General features: G+C 37.3%; 1 protein-coding gene across 1 annotated transcript; it reads right to left on the minus strand.

Moving 5' to 3' along the window:
* Positions 1–1010: 1010 nt before the first annotated feature.
* On the minus strand, positions 1011–20405 carry gmip (GEM interacting protein). Its single transcript, XM_059559532.1, has 21 exons — positions 20139–20405; positions 17159–17252; positions 16688–16781; positions 16485–16548; positions 12816–12941; positions 11899–11963; positions 10464–10571; positions 10289–10369; positions 10046–10210; positions 9713–9850; positions 9382–9572; positions 8179–8282; positions 8029–8091; positions 7862–7951; positions 7617–7777; positions 6105–6281; positions 5332–5469; positions 4846–5048; positions 3487–3814; positions 2176–2278; positions 1011–1886 (listed from the first exon to the last, which is right to left on the minus strand). Exons 1-21 carry the CDS (start codon positions 20185–20187, stop codon positions 1306–1308), a joined length of 3123 nt encoding a protein of 1040 aa, XP_059415515.1. The 5' UTR covers positions 20188–20405; the 3' UTR covers positions 1011–1305.
* Positions 20406–21334: the final 929 nt, after the last annotated feature.

The following is a 21334-nucleotide window of genomic DNA, read 5'->3' on the forward strand; positions in this document are numbered from 1 at the left end:
ATATACACAAGTACGAATTTGTAGCTAATATAGCCGTATCAAGAGCTACAGTGAAATAATACTTACTTTATACAGGTCTGCTGACAAAACTATGCCTGATATGGACGTTCAGCTAATTTTTGAAGTAATTAATATGCCCAATTAAGAGCCAAAATGTTCTAAATCGAAACTGTAGTCAAATGCAATGCGCATCGCGTCTGCCATCTAGTGGACAAATCCTGCCACATAACATGATGACACTTTTAGTTTATCTCCCCAATTAAACAGAAATGAACAAGCTAATCGAGGTCTGCAGGATCACTAGAAAGTTACAAGCATTTGAATTTGATCAAGGTTGAAGCTAAACTGAAAGTGGACCTCGAGGGCTGAGAAACCCTGAGCTAGAGTTACATGAAATAATAAACGAGGAAGATTAACAATTAGCATGTGACATTAGGCCCTGATGTGCTCTAATAATAACGGGTCACTGTGTGATTTTCTCTTCAATGACTCCTCAGTGTCCAGTTATTTGGATGTAAATTATTGTCCAGGCAGCTGCGGAGGCAACGTGTTAAGGAGGGACCAATCATTGGGGCTTGCGATAACTGGATTACACATATATTATTATTATTACACCATGAATATGAACTAACATGTGCTTTAAACATACTATCTCTGTATCTAAAATTATATTTAGTTACCACTTGAAAATATTTTCCACAGTAGGCTACACTCAAGTGTACTACAAGTGGTAACTAAATGTTAGAAGTACATTTTAGTTCATATTCGTGCCGTCCCAAAACAGACACAGTTGAGTAGGCTACACTTAGATGATCTTAAGTTTATCTTAAGAACTACAAAAGAATCATTTTTATATTAAGTACAAACTTAGTGCGTGGAAATAGAACACTTTTTTTTTCCACCTGGGTTAATAAAATCTAAAATGAAAACAAATACGTTTTGTTGGTTAATGATGTAAACACACTAGAAATAAAGTGGTTTTAAAGATTCTGAAAACAGTAAATAGACAGTTTTTGTTGTTGTTTGTTTCCATATATTGCATATTCATCCCCGAAGGACTCGTGATTCAGCATCACACATCTATACAAGACAGGCAGTCTATGCATCTCAAATAAACAGAGGTAAATCTGTGCCAAATATCTAGTCAGAAAGGGAACTACCATCTGTGCTGTGATTTAACTGCACCGTACGTCATGTGCATCAAAGCAGGAAAACTAAAAATGGACCCTTGTACTAAAAATACTTTACAGACCAAAATGGGATGTATTCCTGTGATTTTAAGGAACCACAGAAGTTAAGTCGCTGTCAAACAAAATGGAGCTGCTCGGCCTTCCCTGAATCACTGCGTTTAAGCTTCAGTCCGGACAGAAACATTTGGGCTGTTTTCTCCTCCGTGGGACGCCTCCTCAAGGATCGGATCAGGCGCTCTCTCCCCCCCAGGATGTTGTTTGATTGGTTAGTATTTCGTTTTCCCATTTGTCCCACATGTTCTTTAAATGGAGAAGCTCCAGGTTTAACCCCCTCATCTGATACAATCCGTTTTACCCCTGCATGAGGTGCAGTCTGACTCTCAGGGGTGTATCCAGTCTTATTCTGCAGGACGGGGGTCTCGTGTAAGCGGCAGTGAGTTTCTATTGGGGTCTGGGGCTCAGGAGAGGAGCTGCGACTGCTGTCTGCGCTTCTCGACACAAGTCCTTCCCTGCTCCCAGAACTGTCCTCGTCCCGTGACTGAGAGTCTGCTTTTCGTAATTGCGCCCCTGCCGAACCCTGTCTGGGGTACTTCACTGGCTGCCTGCTGAAGTGAGCCCTCGACTGAGTTTGTAATTGACTTTCTGCAGCCTGCTCCAAATGCACCTGAGGAGATGCTGTCGCCCTCATAACCAGGACTAGAAGAGATACCGTTGAAAAAAACAGACATTTATTAGCATAATTAAAGATTTTATATATATATATATATATATGGCCCAGTTTATAATCAAAGTGCTTTTGAAAAACGTCACACATTTAGACAGAAAACAAGCATCAAGCATCTTATAGTAGACACAAAGTTGACTGAAACTGATTTGCTTATGACAGCAGGAAGGATTTTATTGGCAAAGCTACAAAAACACAGCAAATAGTTTGTGCAAGCAGCCAGCTGATATTAAACATCAGTGTCTTTTAAAGCTCGCCTACCTGCTCTCTCAATGGCTTCTGGGCTCAGCTGGTCCATTGCTTCATTGGATGATGACTTGTCAGAAATATAACCCTCACTTGATTCTCTCTTGATTGTGCGATTCTGTTAAAATGATAACAAATCTGAATATACGTTAAGTTGAGAGCCAATAAGGCAGAACGATCATTTAGATTTTTAAATGACTGTAATGTTATAATATTTTATTATTTTAGTGTTATTTTGAAAATAAAGTCTCAGTGAATTTAAGATTTGTTGTTCAAACTGGTTACATAATCATTTAAAAGTTTGGGGTGAGTACAATATTTTTGTTTATTTATTTTTTTTAAAGGATGAATTTCATTAAAAGCGACTGTAAAGACACATATAATGTTACAAAAAATGTATATATTTTTCAAATGGATGCTTTTCATTTGCGCTTTCTATTCACTGAAGAATCAGAGAATTCAAAAATGTATCATGTTTTCCAAAAACAAAAATATCAAGCAGCACAACTTTTACAACATTGATAATAATAATAAATGTTTGTTGAGCAGCAAGTCAGCATATTAGTATGATTTCTGAAAGATCACGTGACACTGAAGACTGGAGTCATGATGCTGAAAATTCAGCTTTGTCTTCATAGTAATGAATTACATTTTAAATCATATTCAGTTAGAAAACGGTCATTTTAAACTGCAATAATATTTCACAATATTATTGATTTTACTGTATCTTTGATCAAATAAATGCAGTTAAGGGTTGAGACTTCATTTCTCTTTTTTGAATGGTAAACTCATGTCAGTTTTGCAGTTTTAGAATTCTTGTATAAAGATTTATTATATCACTTATATTTAGGTCAATGTTGATCAAACATGCTGGTTCAGTTCTATGCTATTTGTTAGAAACATATCGGCAGCTAACAACTACTTCTGAACTTCTGTTTTGGTTCTCGCTAATGAGAAATACTTCGATGGTTAAACTGTTTCAGTGAGAGAAGACTCGTCTAATAGCACAACTATTAGCATCCTCCAGGCTTTCCTTTAGTCAACAACTCGGTGAAGAGCTAAAGCAGAGTGCAGCAGGGGTAATGCTCTGACATAAGCACAAGCACACAGACAAGCAAAAGTCATCTTCACAGAATAAGCGTTTAATCCCTCCAGGTCTTTCCACGGGCACGGCGGGACAATTAAGGCCCAAGCGGTGCAAGACAGACTCAAGCAGATCAACCGGCACGAGCACGTCCACCTGAGGTGAGCTTTTAGCATCAACATGACAACCGCTAGCTTAAAGCACGGCCTGCGATTGTGTGAAGTCAAGTACTTATTGCCTACCTCCAGAGAGCGTGGACGTTCCCTGCCCCCGGCCGCAGGGTCCTGAGAGGAACTGTTGACAGGAGACATGGGACATGAGGCTCTGGGAGGGGTGTCTGGGAGGGGTGCGGTGGGAGGCGGTGGAGGAGGTGTGCTGGATCTTGTTGTGGGACCGAAGATGTGGTCATAGTGTGAGATCATGAACTCCACGAGAAGAGCCTGATAGCTGGTTTCCAGCAGAGCGATCATCGACACGTCTCCTGACACCAGGGGCCGCAGGAGAGTGGGGCCAAACACAATGCCCAGGTTTCCTGGAGACATCTTGTTGTCCTCGTAATGTTCTGCAACCCTGAAGAGAAGAAAGTGATGTGTTAGTAGGGAACTATATTAGCCATTTATTGGTACTAATTAAGCACATATTAATGTCTTCTTCTACACGACCTTATTCTACATCCCTAATCCTACCAAATACCTGAACTTAACAACTACCTTACTAACTATTAATAAGTAGCAAATTAGGAATTTATTGAGGTAAAAGTCATAGTTAATAGTGAATAAGTGTTCCCGGGTCTAGAGTGTTATGGAACTAAGTTTATTTTAAAAAGGGGCAGCTTTACAATTTATTTGTACACACTTGCTAGGGCCCATTTCTCAATACTTGGGTTACTTTTCACACAATACGCACAACTGCAGTCCAGATGGGCTAAACTGTTCATTTACCATTGCTTTGGTATAAAATGCACTCAATGACTACTTCTTCCAAATTACACAAATTCTTTTCTCACTCAAACAAAGTCGTAGTTCGCTAACAAGCTACGCAATATCGCATTCATAACCGCATCTGATTCATCTACGAATACTACACGATATTGCGTAGCTTGTCAGTGAACTATGACTCTGTGTCGCTCCATTTGAAAGCAGGTGATGGATATTTAGTACTAATCACAGAACCAGCTTTACTGACGAGACATGCATGCATTCGCATGCAAATAATCGTGCAGCCCTAGTGTAAATATTTCAACTTCATTACCATCTACATAAAAGTGGAAACTCTGAAATAATGAACCATGTAACATACAGTACCGTGCATTCTAATAATAAAATTAAATAAAAAATTGTATAGTTATTGTAGTGTTTTTTAGGTCATTGTTTTATGAGTGACAGAGTTTGCCGGGTGACGATCTTCGCTAGCGTTTAAAAGAATGAACTGATTTGAGACACACACATATTTAGCAAATTTTCGTGCATTTTGGATGTCAAATCTACTACTGGGTCAAACTGACTTCAAGTTAGTTAAGAGAATTGTGTGAAGAGATTTGAAAAGTGAGCTAAATATTGAGAAATGTGCCCTAGAAAACACTGTAATGTGATTCCACACACCTGTTCAAGTGGGTCATCATGTGCTGCACTGTGTTGTAGTTACACAGAGGCAGTCGTCCAATGAGCTCTCGGAGTCTGACCACAATACTCGTCACAATCCCAGCAGACTCGGATGCATTGTCCTTTTCACTAAGCCTCTGAATCTCCCTACCCACATTGATGAAGTCGTTGTAAAGGTCAAAGGTGAGTAGGGGCTCTGGAAGCTGTGAAAGAGGAAGACGGGGTGTTGCGTTATATACTTTAAGTAGGGTCGTAACCCCAATAGACATTGAGTACAAGCTCCCAACTAAATAGAAATGGCCAAATTGCCCCCCCCCCCCCCCCCCCCCCCTCAGTATTACAATATATGCATCATGTAACTGGTCTCAATCATATTGAATCATGTAAATGTTCAAGACATGGTTACAGCCTTGGTTTTTTTTAGGTAATGAGAAAGTTATTAGAGTCTAGATTTTCGTTTTCGTGTGTGTGTGTGTGTGTGTTTACCTCTTTGAAGAAATGCTTCAGTACGGAGGTGATGTCATGTGGCGAGAGGTCACCAAGGTCAACTTGGTCTTTCTGGATTTCGAAAGCCTGACATAACTTCAGAATGCGAGGTTTGGATCCACTGATTCGGTAAACTCCCTAGATACAGAGGAAACAACAAGACACTGAAGACAACTAGATTATTTAATTGTCTGAAGAAAGCGCGAGTGGTGTTTCCCCGCGCGTCATGATGCTAGGGTTACTAAATATACGGAGAGGCCGGCAACTGCTCTGCACACTACACAACTTTTAAAGTCGTGACAGATTTTAACAAAGTCACACACTAGGTGACTTTGTAAATGGTTACAGAGGAGAAATGTTAAATCATAAACTAAATGACTAAGGATCACATATTACCAGACTTTAATTCTATGGAATTCATAGTCTACTGTAAATAACTGTAAATATAATTACTTAGAAATGTAATAGCACATCCGTCCACGACAAGCCACACTACAAACTATAAATCACTAGTTTGTCGGCCAGAAATTACAATTAATCTCTTTTCAAACTGCATGATATAGATCTTTTTTTTTTTTTTTGGAGGTCATAACTGACTTATTCCGGATTAAACTCGCCTCTGTAACAGCCATATATCAACAATGCACAGAACCAAGTTCCGTCCTAAATCTTTTTTGATAATCAGTCGCTACTTTTATTTATTTGTGACTTTATCAAGCACCGTTATCTCTTCATAGCATCCCAAGATCCATGTACTGAGCTCCACTTCCTACCTGGACTTCGAGAGCCCTGCTCTCAATCTCTTCTGTGCAGCGCAGGACAACGAAAGGCACCGACTCTGGGCTCTCTCTGGGCAGCAGGGAGAACTCCATCCCAAAGATGAAGCCTCTCCTGTACTCACACTCCATCTGGCACACCTCCAGGCACTTCCTGTGGACTGCCAGGCCACACTGGCAAGAGAGGAGCAACTGTCAGTCCAGTGCACAGTGAAATAACGACTGGCTCTTTTCTTTTATGAACTAGTCATTTAGCCGCTTAGTTATATCCAGCTACTTATAGCACATCACCAGAAGTAAACTGAGGTTAAATGTCTAAACAATAGAGCACGTTATTGGGGTTCCCCAAGCATATATAACATTCATTTTCTAAATAGAAAAACAGGACAATTAAAAAAAAACCTCTGTCAATGGACCCGCCGTTAGTTCAGAGATTGTTATTTAATGATGTGATTCTGTAGATACGTCAAGATTTCAAGATCTTTAGTTTCAAATGTAATTTATCCTGATTTTTGACTACACTACCCATAATCCTCCCAAGTGACCTCCCACCCCCATAAATCACTGCTAAGTACACTTAAAAACAACCCCAACACATATTTTTGCATATTTATATTCAAGAATACCCTAGTGAAAATAAATATACTAAAATGTATTCGAAATACATTTATTTTGTGCTAAGTATACTACAAATACATTTACATATTTAGGTGCTTAATAAAAATACCCTGCAATTGTATTCTTGTTATACTGAACTGGTTAATTGGAACAACTCATTTTGTAATTAATGCCCTTTGTGCACACTGTGGGAAAGTAGTGCTAACGTCCAACTACAGACATAATAAAGTATATTTGATTGTGCTAACCTGGAACTACTGCAAGTATACTTCAGGCACACTTTAAATATCTTGACTGATATTATACAGAGATCATACAATCCTTATTAATAGTGACATTAAAGCACATTTTAGCCATAACATTAAGAACTGTGAATTGTGCAATAAAGAAATACAATAAATAAAGTTTAATTACACTTTTTTATCAGTAAGTCTTAAGTGATATGTCATTAAACATTTTAATACATTTAAGTATACTAAGTATGAATAAATGTATTTTAAATAACGTATGGCATAGCTTTTGAACTATCTGCAAATATATTGTATTTTATAACAATGACTTATAATCCATCTATATTGTACATTCAAATCTATATTGTACTGTAGTTTCATTAGAAATAAAGTAGATTTTAGTGTACTTTATAATATATTTAAGAGCAAACTCAATCTAATGGTTTCAGAAACGTAACTGTATGTTTTTTACTATTTAATCAAAATGTATTATATTTTATAATGTTACTGTATATTCCAATGTATTAAATGCAATTAGTTGAAATTTAGAGTGCTTTTTTATGACCCACTGCAGTTTGATTTATTTATAATTTCATAATTACGTCTAATGTCTTTGTATTGTCTTCAGTTCGCTGCTTAGACGTTTAACCAAAAAACTCACCTCTTCGCATTCGATCCCGTTGACCAGGATGTAATTGTCACATTGCTTACACTTGACCATCTTGCTCTTCATTTTTTTCAGTCTGTGGGTCAGCGCGGCTCGTGATGCATTTCGTGGTTTGCATGTCATTCCGTTGCTGTCAGACAAACCCTCTTCGCTTTCTGCACGCACATGAAGAAGAGTCAACAACGGCATCGTCAGCCATAAAAATGCAGAAAGTGTAAATGATGAAAAGCATCCCATACCTGCTTCTTGCAGAGCGTCTTTCTCATCAAGATCATCTGAAGACATGGTTCCCGTGGAGGAGGCCTTGGGCAGCTTCCGGTTCCCATAAGCTTCAGAGAGGAGACATATGACTAACCTATTCACAGATGGGACAGTGTCTTCATAAGTTACAATAGATCTTCCCTACCTGGACTGGACAGTGATTCAAGACTTCCTCCGGTGCTGTCTCTGTCGCTGTGACCGGGGCGTCCTGTACATCAATAAATCACACGAAAATGTTCAAGTGCACTTCATCTGGATGAGTTACATATAAGAGGATGTGTGAGAGGAGACGTACGTCCATCTACTAAACTGCTGCTGTGTTTCAGTTCCTCTGGTAGCACATATGAGTCTTGGTAACTTGGAGCGTTGCTTTGTTTACGTCGACCTGCTGGTGGGGATCTGTGAAATATACAAAAATCCAACTCGAATGATGTGGTTGCATTTAAAGTAAGCTTTAGTCTACTGAGATTACAGGCAATTCAGTTCTGTTCACAATAAGCTTCACTGGGCTTTAGCAACCAAGATTCATGCAGTTATGAAAGTGAAGCTGATGTCTGTTACAATGAAAAACAAAGAAAAGAAAGAAAGAAAGAAAGACAAAACACAAACACTAAACAAATGTATGTTTTGGCTTTTTGGACATCTACAATGACATAATTGAAGTACCTTGGTTTTAACCCAGGAATTTTTCCTGGTTTCTTGAAAGCTTGCCTTCAGTTATGTTATATAATACACTATATTGCCAAAAGTATTAGGACCCCCCCCCCCTTCTAATTAACTGGTTTGACTACAAATCTTAAAGCTGTGACTTTAAATGCAGACCTTGAGCTGAAAACCCATTACCAAACACCAATGACTTGTACATACACTATATGGACGAAAGTATTCAACTCCCTTTCTTTGGAACAGAAAAAGGCACTTCTAAAACTAAGGCAACAAACACGGAAACATAATAATTATCTGACTGTACCCATATGTACAAGTCATTGGTGTTTGGTGATGGGTTTTCGGCTCAAGGTCTGCATTTAAAGTCACAGCAGAGGTGTTTATCTGCTTTCTGCAGACCAGTCAAGTTCTTCCACAATGACTCAATCAATCTTTTCTTTTTGAACCTTGTCTTATACACAGAGGCAATGTCATGTTAGAATAGAAAAGGGTCCTATACAAACTGTTGCTATTGAAATTAGAAGCACACAATTCCCTAGAATATCATTATATGCTTAAACATTAAGATTTGTACTAATGGAAATGACTAAAGTAGTCAAACCTGTTCATTAGAAGGGGGAACCTTACACATTTCTTTCAGGATTCTTTGATGAATAGAAAGTTCAAATGAACATCGTTTATTGTTTGAATCAAATTCAATCTTGTCTTTACTGTCACTTTTGAATAATCGAATGCTTCCTTTCTTAATGAAAACATTCATTTCTTTTAAAAAAGGAAACATCTTAATGACCTGCAACTTGCAAGTCAGACTTGTGTGTCCTCCAGTCCTTACCTCTTGTTTTGGGGCATGAATTCCTGAAATGTGAAGTTCTGGCGAGGTTGTTCAGGCAGGTGCTTTCCCAGGATGTACTGCAGGTAGGGTACACCTGGATCACAGGGCCTGCAGGTCAGCTCTAAGTTCTGGTAGCCCAGAGGAACGGCCTCTGTCTGCTGCCGCTGGTAATAAAACATGTTCACCGTTGCCTGACAGAAGAATGAGACAAAGACAGCTGTTTCTATGGTTGATCATGTATTCTGGGTGAATTTCACTTAACAGTGAAAACCAAAAAAAAAAAAAATCTCCCTATAGTAGATGATCACTTTTAATTTTAAGGTGAACCAACCTCTTTTAGCACAGTGTCTCCTTGACAGATGAGCTTGCGAATGTGGACAATGATGGTGCGCTTCACCTTCTCTAGCTCTTTCTGATGGTTGTTCGCTTCACACACACACTGCCTGTACAGCATCTCAGTCTCTGTAACCTGCACAGTTACAAAGCATAGTGATAAAATATCACATTTACATGTTCGGTTACCTGAAGAAATACTCCTAAATAGTCTAAATGAAATGTTAAGGTTGCATGATAACGAGACAGCAATGTTATCAAGAAAGCCTAATGTTTTTGTAGTTTTGTGTTGGTGTGAAATGATAAGAACGAGCCATATCTTCAAGATGACCTTCGTTTGGGCGTCATCTCTGGACTTCCTCCTCTTGTCCAGGGTTTTGTAGCCCGCCGTCGTCTCCTCTTCAGCTTTGGCCGTCATGGCTTTGGCCTTCTCCAGATCCTCACAGCGCTGCATGTATTGCTGTCTCGCTCTCTTCAGCGCAGACACTGCATCGTTCTAATGCACATCACGTTATCAGTCACATTACTGGCAAAGCGGACCACGTCAAATACACATACATTATCAACCACTGACCATCCTCTTCTGCTCTTTAGACCACTGCTCTTTGAATTCCCGTCGCCACTTGTCGATTTCGTTCCTCTTGGCCGAGAGAGCCTGTGGGAGAGATAGCAGAATCCTTCAAGTTAGATGTTATGTTTCAGATTTCTTGCATTTGATATAAAGATTAATGTTAGGACGGACGAAGCACCTGGTAGCAGCGCTGTTGAATGAGTTCAGCTGTTTGTTTGGCTGATGTGCTGCTTTTGATATCATGTTCCAGCGCCTGTGTGTAGATGTTCTGCAGAGGCATCATGTCCTGTGGAGTGTGTCCAAACACATGCATTAAGGCCGACAGCAAACGATTCGTTCTTTACGCAACAGGACAACAGAACAGTTACATTACGGTGTTTGTTCAGGGGTACAAGGGTTTATTAAATTGCATTCTCTTTTAGTTACATGACAGTCACATTAAGGTCTCTTAACTTTGATTTCTTTCTTGCTTTCTATTATTTATCATCATTTATTTATTAGCAATCCTGTATCATTTATTTTTGCTTTTACATTTTTTACAAGTTTAAAAATCAATAATACAAAAATAAACGTGAGTTATTGCACGTTTAAAGCTATGGTGATCTAAATGAAGCATGAAATAAAATTCTAAACCTTTTCAATGTTTATTAATACTAAAATGATGTTGTATATATTTTTAATGATGACTGCTACTGTAGTTGTAGTGTCTTTTCCATGACAATTTCTTCATAATAATGTTTACCCAAAGAGACAACGGTGTCAGTGAAGTGCTTGGAATAAATGAAATACGTAATGAAATGTGTATTTTGGATGCTTTAGGCACTAGTCTGAAAGAAGTCAAAGAAAAAAAGCCTAAAATCTCAAAACTGAGAAGTGCCTTTCCAAAAAAAACGTAGTATAATTTAAGTGTATTTACTGCACATAAAATACTAACTATAAAATCAGCCTTAGCAATACAAAGGAGTCAGCTATTTTATTCCCAGCAGTAGTTAAATGTTATTTTTTACCACTATAATTTCTGTCACATGCTATAGATGTCACAGTGTCTGGGTTGTGTCCCTGGGTTTCCACTAGATGTCCTCCTTTCTCACGGTGTCTGTCACCTTATCACTTCCTGTCTCCTTATTTGGTCACCTTCCTCCTTGTTTAGGTAATTGATTGTTCCCCACCTGTCTCCTGTTTCCCCATCATCCTTTTGTGTATTTATACCCGGTCTGTCTGAGTCTGTGTCACGGAGTCCTTGTGTATGTTTCATGCTTTCCGTAGTCTTGCCCTTGCCGTGTGTTATTGTCTGTTTTCATGTTGTTTGGATATTCTGGTTTTGACCCTGCCTGGACTGTTTATGCTTTTTGGATTGCCCCTAAATAAACCGCATACCTGCATTTGGATCTCTCCGTGTTTCTTGAATCCCCGTCCGTGACAATAGATGCTATGCAACGTTGTGCAAATGTTCATGCCTTAAATAATTTTAAAAAAAATCTCCTGCATGCATGTAAATATACTGCATAGTATTGTTGGTAGAAAAAGTAATAAACTAGTTAGAGTATGAAATGTGTTTTAAAAGATTGCTAAATAGCTAAAGAAACTCTTCACACATTTTAACACATTTTTACCTGTTGAGCAACACATGACTTGGCTGCATCAGCTGCTCTCATAATACTCTTTGCAAACTCTTGCTCTGTAAACAAACAACATGATTGTCACAATCACATAACGCACCAAATCATAATGCCAGAAGAAAGAGGTGAATGGAAAATACATGATTGACCAGTAGAAATAGTTTGCATCTGTATTGATGTACACAGAACAGAGTGTTTCAAAACATCAATACAACTGTGAGCAGATATTAGGTGACACAACTGTATCAGACAATAAGCCATTAGCATTACAGCTCAATGGAAAATAGGATATTCATCATCACTGATTCCAGGAATACCACACCGACTGATGTTTTATAGTGGCAATGTACTTTGTGCTTTTCCTGTTCTGGTCATTCATTATTATTCAAACGTAGCCTTGGCTCTGTTTCATATTTTAAACTTGAGTAGCATCTCTTTTTTGCTCTGCTTATACATCACACTGTACAGTAGGTTATAGCAAACATATACAATATTTCAGCTACATGTTATAACTGGCTTGTATGTGGACACATAAAACCGCTTCATTCTCCTGTTGTGGCCCTAAATTTTTTTTCTCTGTACTGGTGTAAAGCATTAGACACTTTTAGTTACCTATCAGTAATCTTCCACTAGATGGCGCTGTGAGGGATGACGTGTTAAAGGTTACTTCATCCTATTAAAGGTGTTGTTTAGTACAACTCTTATTCTCTCAGAGATCCAAATTTAGACTCTTATTCTTTTTCCAGGAACAAGTCTTTCGGCATCTATGATTACTGGCAAACAAATCTAACTTAAACATAATATTTGCACAATGCACATAGAAAATACAAGTTTAGTTTTAGTTTTCTATCTGACAATTAGTGGATGTGTTCATGGGGCTATTTGACAATGACTCAATTTAAAACACTCACCCAGGCTGATTCTTTTGTCCATCCAGGTCAGCAGGTCTTTGGCATAACGGCACCACATTTTGGCGTACTGCAGGGCGTGCTCCACGCCACCCTCGCAGCGACACAGGGTCAGGTCGGCATCCTGGGCTGAGGGGGAATACATCAGCATCAATGGACTGTGTGCATGCCTTACTCTGTATGCTAAACCCAACTCGGGACTGGAAGAAGCTTGTCCTCAACCAGTTTTAACGATCCTGTCAGCTGTTACTATACAGGATAAATCTCCTGTATCTTCAAAGGAAGTAAAGGCAAAGCTTTGGAAACCTCTGAGTTGCAGTACATGCCCAAAATTGTTGGCCAAAAAAAGCAACTTAATTGTTAAAAACGACGCTGTAAGCCATTATTCTCCAAATGTCTGTTAAAGATGTCGTAAACAAGTACTTAATCATGACATATGTGATAATCCAAGGGAAAAATCGAATCCCTGCAACTCTCCACCACAATATTCCAGACTGGTAATGCAATATCCATGCAAGATTTGTGTATAGGGAACTCCTGAGCTCTCCTGGTAGTGTCCACATGAGGCTTTAGGGCTCAGCAGTGAGTTTGTGAGGATTTCACGGAGACTGAGACAGTCCACCCTCCCTCTGTCTGCTGTCTCCTCCCTGTCCATTAAATGCTAAAAATCTGATCAAAACATCAGAACTAAAAACATGTATTTTCTCCATCATCCCTCCAATTTGTGTTGGAGTGTCTCTATCAAACTTCTATCCTGCCATATTTCCTGTCTCAGGTTAATGCATTTGTATGTCTGTGTACATTTGGCAAGGAGGGGAGGGGAACTAATCCAGGACAGTAGCAGACTGTAGAGTGATGGCCTGTAGATTAGGGTGGGGTTGACCTCCTGATATAAGGATATCGGTATTATTACGTAATGCTTTCCTAAACAATCTTTCTCTCTTTTTGCTTTTCTGATAGTTATATGTATATTGCATAAACAATTAAACAATTTAAAGATTTGTAAAACATTCTTATTTTGATATTGCAAAACAATAACATCCGATTTGCATTATTGTGATGCATTAAAAAATCTAATTATCATTCATGTGAAAATAATCTTGTCATTACTGATGTAAAAAAAATCTCCCTCTCAATACCATAAAGTGAAAAAAACTTTATTACTGTGATGTAAAAAAATGCTCATTGTCATTAACCTACTGTTAAAAAATCTCATTCTCATTACCGTGATGCAAAAATATCTCATTCAAATTACCACAATGCAAAAATATCTCATTCTTATTACCGAGATGAAAAAACTCTCATTCAAATTACCATGATGCAAAAATATCTAATTCTCCCATGATCCATAATTCATCTAATTATTATACACTGAGGCAAAAAAACTCATCCTTGTTAAACTATGTGAAAAATCAAATTCTAATTACTGATGCAAAAAAAAAATATTATTCTCATTAGTGATGCATAATTACTTTTTTTTAATACTAAAAGCCCTGATCCAAAAAAACATTACCGCAACATGAAAAATCTCATTCTTATTGTGATGTGAAATAAACAAATTGTCACTGCCTTAATGTAAAACAAAACCTCCTCCTCATTACTGTGACATGAGCAATCTCATTCTCATTACTGTGATACATAATTCATCTAATTAACTCTGATGCAAAAAATATATATATTTCTGATTATACAACATAAATTTGTTTTTTTTATTACTGTGATGTGAAAAAAATCGTATTCTCATTACCATAACGCGAAAAAATCTCATTCTTATAATTGTGATGTGAAAAATCGAATTTTCATTACCATGATGCAATTTTATTAAATTCCCATTCCCATAATTTGGAAAAACTCATTGTCATTACCATGACATGAAAAATCTCTTTCTCATTACATTGATGCGGGAAAGAAAAACTCATTTTCATTACTGTGATATGTAACATTTTCTTTTTACACTGATGCAAAATAAAAATAAAAAATCTCATTCTCATTACCGTGAGGCACAATTAATCTAATACTAAAAACCGGTCCAAAAAAAACATTACCACAACATGAAAAATCTCATTCTCATTGTGATGTGAAACAAACTAATTGTGACTGCCTTAATGTTAAAAGAACTCCTCCTCATTACTGTGACGTGAGGAATCTCATTGTCATTACTGTGATGCAAAAAAAATAAATAATAATAATTCTTATAACTGTGATGAAAAAAATCTAATTTTTATTACCATGATGCGATTTTATTCAATTCTCATTACCATAATGCTCAAAACTCGTTGTCATTACCATGACAAGAAAAATCTCTTTCTCTTTACAGTAATGTGGGGGGAAAAAATAGCATTTTCATTTCTGTGATATTTAATCTTCTCTTTTTACACTGATGCAAAAAAATCTCATTCTTATTACCGTGACGCATAATTAATCTAATACTAATAACCCTGACCACCCCCCCCAAATAAAATGTTACCGCAACATGAATGCTAAACATGATGCAAAACAAACCCATTGTCACTGCCTTAATGTAAAAAAAAACTGTGACCTGATGAAAAGATTAAATAATTATGATACATTATTTGATTTGTAACGAAAAACAATTTCTTCTACTTATTCATTCTTTTGATACTGGGATTTATGTCAACTTCTTTGTGAGATTAAACCACATGCTGGTAAATCCAGCCATTTGTTAATCAACAATTAAAAAAGTTAATATATATATAATTTAATATAATGTTTAACAGGATACAAGACAAAAAAGTCACAGTTTTATCCAGAGAAGTCATGAAAAGTCTCTGTCAGTCCATTAGGCTGATCAGGTCTCACAGTGGGGGGTTTAAACTAGGCTAAGAATATACGGTTGATACTGCGATCTGTCTCAAGTGTGAGTAATGAAGGTGAGGTGCTTTGTGAAGGTATCATCATCTCGAAGGTCACTGTGCGGATGCTTTATTTAAACTTTGAGTGTTAACGTAATCCCTAATCTCAGCTAGCAAACAGCTACAGTATATGCTCACAGGACAAGCGGATCTATCCAAGCTAGCAGCCAAGGAAGATGACGTCAATATATAGCTAATCAATACAGCACAGCTATCACCTAATCAAAATAATCTCATTTTATCTTTGGTTAAAACTCTCTTCTTCATAATTTATAGTTCATATGTACTACTCTAATTTTATATAAAGATTACAGTTCTTAAGATAACATGCTATCCTATGCTATCCTATCTTTCTACAGTTTTCAAAGACGGATCAGCGGGAAAAACAGAGAGCAGCTGTCTGCTACTTTAATCTGCTCTCTAACCCCCGTCCGGTGCTAATCTTTTTAGCGTGGGGCAATTAGTCCATGTGGCTAATTACACGTAAACAGTGCAGGTTGAAGAAGAGAGGTTTGGTGGCGTGACATGATGCCTGCGGGCTTGATCAGTCACTCTCTTTGCTTTGCTTCTCTCAGATATCAGTCATTTCTGTCTATGTCCAAATGACGGACAGAAGACCACGTGGAATCAATCAATCAACCACCATGAACTCGGCTGGATGCATGATATTCATTCTAATATTTTTGAGAGTACAAACAAACTTGTTCGTTGCAAATCTCATTAATCTTTCACCCTGTTAGTCCTCCTCCAAATGTCCGGCAAGCAAACGCCCGTACATAATGATCTTAAAAAGAATTACCGGTTACAGCTCCGTCTTTTTCCTCCTCCTCACGGCAGCTCTTCAGCGACTCCACATCTTCACACTGAAAAACACACAGCTTTTAATATCCCCTGTAAACCACATTGCTTGAAAGAGACTGTTGAACACAAAAGTATCATGAAATAGGAGTGTGAGTATCCAAGAAAAAGAGTGGGAACAATAACTCATCAATCATGTCTCACTGTAATATCATCCAGATCAGCGTTCAGTGTGGTGTCTGCTGAAGTGTCTGTTAAAGACAGTGAGTCTGCTTCCTGTAGCAGCTCATCCACAGTCCTGAGAAATCAAATCAAATGACACAAAGATATTAAAAATGAAGTGTTCACACAGAGCCAATCTATCATTTATTCAAACTATTTTCATGATCTTGAAAATAAAGGTTCTTTATCATCCTCCAAGGTTCCATGAAGAGCCTTTACCATCCATGGAATCGTTCCATTACACAAAAGGTTCTTTATAGTAGAAACCGATTATTTTGGTTATTAAAATGTACTTTAAAGTAAGAAATAAACAGTTATTTTAAGAACTCTTGAAAACACGGTTCTTTGAGGAACCCAAAATTATTGTTCTATGGCATCTCTGCAAAAAAACTTTTTTTGGAACCTTTATTTTTAAGACTGATATTTCATGCCAAAATGTAAATGTCTACGTACGAGCATGTTAATGACATATCCAAGTTAGCATCAAAATCACGTAATATCTCACTGTAACGCTTGGTTTCTGAGTGTCGGACTGGAGTACCATCATCTGAAACAGAAGAATAAGACCGGTCATGTGATATTTTAAAATGAAAATCTGATTATAAGAAAGTGGGTTACATTTTATTTTAAGGTGTCCTTGTTACAGTGTAATTATACATAAAAGTACTGAGTTAATTATACATATAAGTACTGGGACCAGCTCAAGTCAAGACTGCAAAACCCTGCAGAGAGTTGTGCGCTTAGCTGAGCGCATCTCATGGTCTGCTCTCCCCTCTCTGCAGGACATCTACCTCAAACGCAGCAAAAGCAGAGCTGTTCAAATTATCAAGGACTCCAACCACCCCAGTAACCATCTTTTCACTTTGCTGCCATCTGGTAAGCACTTCCGTAGCCTGATGGCAAAAACTAAGAGACTCAGGAGGAGTTTCTTCCCCCAGGCCATCAGGCATCTTAACATCTTCATGTCTCCACTTAATTATCAGTAAAATACTGAATATACTGACATTGACACTTGCACACAGAAATTTCTATCATTTTTATTTTTATTTATTTACTTTTTTACCTTTATTGCTGCTATGTAAATACCTGTACAACCTGTTTGCACATTCTCCTCTTGTACATTCCTGCTCATCTTAATATTTATTAAGTCTACATTATACTGTCCTGCTAATTTTTTTCTTACTTTTTCCATATCTTATTATTTTGTATAATTTTCTTGTGTTTGTTCTTTAATAATTGTCCATGGAGCAGACCTGACTTACATTTCACTGCTGGTCATATGCTCTCCATATAACCATGTATGTGTCAAATAAAAATCTTGAATCTTGAGTAATATTAATTAACTACATGTAGCTACTATAGGTTTAGGGTTAGGATGAGGGTTTGGTTTAAGTCAAGTCAAGTCAAGACACCTGTATTTATATATAGAGCTTTAAACAAAAAAGATTGTGTCAAAGCAAGTGAACAACATTAATTAGGAAAACAGTGTGTCAATAATGGAAAATAACAGTTTAAGTTTAGCTGCATGCAATTATGCGTAATTTATTGCTATTATAAGTAAGTACATGTAACATGCATAACAAGGACACTTTAAAATAAAATTTTATGTTCATATCATAGATGTAAGTACAGGTAATTTCTGCTTGGCACAACTCCAACAGTGTTGTGTATTATAACATTAGAATTACATTTATTTAATATGATTTTTTGGGTTATTGACATTATGAACTCATCCCACCCCCATGATACAAGGAAAATACATACAATAACTAACATTAATAAAAAAATATTCATATTAATACTGTTACAAACTGAAATTGTATGCCATTAATCCTAAAAACAAAAAGTTTTTTTCTTTCTTACCCCGTTTTAACTATACACAATATAAAATTTATTAATTATAAATAGACAATTTATTAGTCAATTTACTTTTATCTTGGTGTTTAAAGATAAAGTCATTTAATCAAACATATATTGTGTAATATCTACTCATTCCTCAACCGAAAGTGGTCTTTAAACGTTTTCTTAGCTGCCTTTTTACTACAGTAACTGCCAAGAGAATCCATATCAGTTTCTTTGTTATAGTTTCAATATTATGAGAAAATGTAACACAGACAGTGTAATGTAAAACAAGTTCAAGTATGACAACACTTCTTTGTGAAAAAGGTTGTCGATTGAGGTTAAAGTACATTAACTTTTGAGTGAACACTTGCAGGAACTGGAACTTAAAAGTAGAGTAAAAACAATTAATCACTTGATGAAATGTGCATTTGACATCAGGAAAGGAAGTGGCACTGCTAAAGTTCACACAAACATTTGACAAATGCAGTAAAATATATATCAGCAAAAGTGAGTAAGACTAATTTGCACAATACTATTAATAGCTTTTTGCTTATGCATATTATAAAGCTAGTAAATTACTTATCTAAAGTTCACCCATTTGAGTTTTTACTTCGCATGATCTCTCTGAATCTTTGAATGCACATCTGCAATGCTGTGAATGTGGTTCTGAACATGCAATGTGCCACACTAATGCTGCACTAACAAAGAAAGTGTCACAGTCAATCTTTCTTTCTCTTTTCTCTGACATGCTCCATTTAGGTCAACCGCATCCTGTCTAGGTTTGGTGACATGCTCTGCTACAGGGACAATAAGGACCTGTTTTTGGTGAAGAGATTAATTCGATGTATGGAGTAAGATTTTTCTCTTCATCTCCATTTTATTTGACAAAAATCACCCACCGGATGTGAAAGTCGTGTCATGGATGGCACTGCGGTTATGGTGCTAGTTGACACGCTGTGCTGTTAGTTGTTACGCCGAATGTTTTAATTTTCATTCTGATAATTGTTTCAAAGGGATAATGTTAAATGACATGTGACACTTAAAGCGGTTGAAACAAGAAGCACTGCATCGATCACAAATGATTTTCAACCAGTGCATGTGACTTCCTCCCACTGAGGGTTTATTGAGGTTTATTTCCACATCCTGGACTTAATCCAGTTATATGTTTTATGAGAACTTGTCATTTAAAAATAATAATACAAAAATAATTATTAGAATTAAAAATTATAAAACAAACTAAATTATTTTGAAAAAAATTCTAAAATAATCATTCCAATACACAGCGCCAAATTATAAACTTTTTAAAAGTAGTAAAAAGTAGTCATAAGTCACCCCAAGATGTGGTAATTTTGTCAATTTGTCAAAATGTCCCACACTTGAAAACTTCCTTACCATGTAACCTTTGAACAAAGGCAAAATGGACAAGACAGGAAGTGCTCTGATCATGCACTGATCATTGCATGCAACACAAACACGCATATGCAAAGAAAGAGAACAAAAGCCAGATATACACATACAGTATGCATCTTAAAGCTGTGGCTAAATTGGCTACAACAAAAACAAGCTCTCCTCCAAATCTGATGTAACTCACCCTGAAGCTTTGGTTGCCTCAACTGTGCAGTCTCTGCCGCCTCCTCCATCCTCTCCTGATGAACCAGCAGCTCACAACAGACCGTGTTCGTGTTGTCATCCAGCAGTTAGTCCATCCACCCCATCTGAAGATGATTCGGTCAGAACCATCACCTTTCATCGAACACTGACACAGGACATGAAGACTGTGTGGGTTTTGATAACTCTGCTCTCTCTTCTCTCGCAGCGCCACTTCTCTTCCTCTAAAGCGAAGGTTGGCCAATGTACGTATGAGGAGGAAGTTAGTCTCACTATCACTCTCAGACACACCTAACACCCCCAGCTTCTGCTAAGGCCTGAGATATTTCTGTTCATCTGTGGTAGTGTTTGTTGCAAAGTTTTGTTTGATTCTTTGTTTGTGGCCTTATCAAAGGCTCTTCTTTATCTATGCGGCAACCTTCATTCATCTAATCTCGAACCAACATTTTATTCTGCATTTGCATCAAATGAATACGAGATAGGAACTTTTATGCAGTAAAAACCCTTGAATTAGCAATAAATCAGCCTGAAATCTTGCTTTATCATTCACCCAATGAAATGTATCCTCACAGCATTGCCCCCTGCTGGCCGGTGGTGGGTGAGACACAGGAAGAGCAGGAAAGTGATGGCCGACTCATTGATTTTTGAACAAAATCATCTCTGTTTTCTTTACATATATACCTGCGGACATTATAGTTTAGGAAGATAGTTTCGGGTTTTTTCACATATGTTCAAGAAATATTTCAAGTGTATACCCGGCTTCAAGTTTGCTCTTTGTGAACTGCACACCGAACCAACAACCCTGATGACTTTTTCAGTTTATCTGGTGGTAAGCTTAAAGTCAAGTCTCGCCGAAGTTCTCCCAACAGGTGAACTTTGCAACAAGGAGAAACGACACATTGGACCAAAGTGAAACAACTCAGTCCGATGTGAAAAACAACAACAAAACAAAAAACCCATTAAAAACATGCCACATGCCGGTGTGGCCAGAAGATACTAACTCGACACCTCAGGACTGCTTTAGGGACACAGACTGTAAAAAAGTGGCAGCCATATAAAACGATTACACAGGATACACTAATACAGCGACTGCCTAAATCAAAAAGTCTGACAATAGTTGACAGAAGTTGTCACGAGGTATCAGAAAGGTACAACTATTTTCATAGTAAAAAGGAAACA

This window comes from Carassius carassius, chromosome 1 (assembly GCF_963082965.1).
Source record: "Carassius carassius chromosome 1, fCarCar2.1, whole genome shotgun sequence".
Lineage (NCBI taxonomy): Eukaryota > Metazoa > Chordata > Actinopteri > Cypriniformes > Cyprinidae > Carassius > Carassius carassius.

What these genes read in the sequence shown, in the direction of transcription:
- gmip (XM_059559532.1), bottom strand. Translation starts at nt 20,187, where the DNA reads ATGGAGGAGGCGGCAGAGACTGCACAGTTGAGGCAACCAAAGCTTCAG. An exon ending in CTAAAGAGCAGAAGAGGATG is followed by an intron (nt 10,211 to 10,288) that starts GTCAGTGGTTGA and finishes GATGTGCATTAG; the next exon opens with AACGATGCAGTGTCTGCGCT. An exon ending in TGAATCACTGTCCAGTCCAG is followed by an intron (nt 7,952 to 8,028) that starts GTAGGGAAGATC and finishes TCCTCTCTGAAG; the next exon opens with CTTATGGGAACCGGAAGCTG.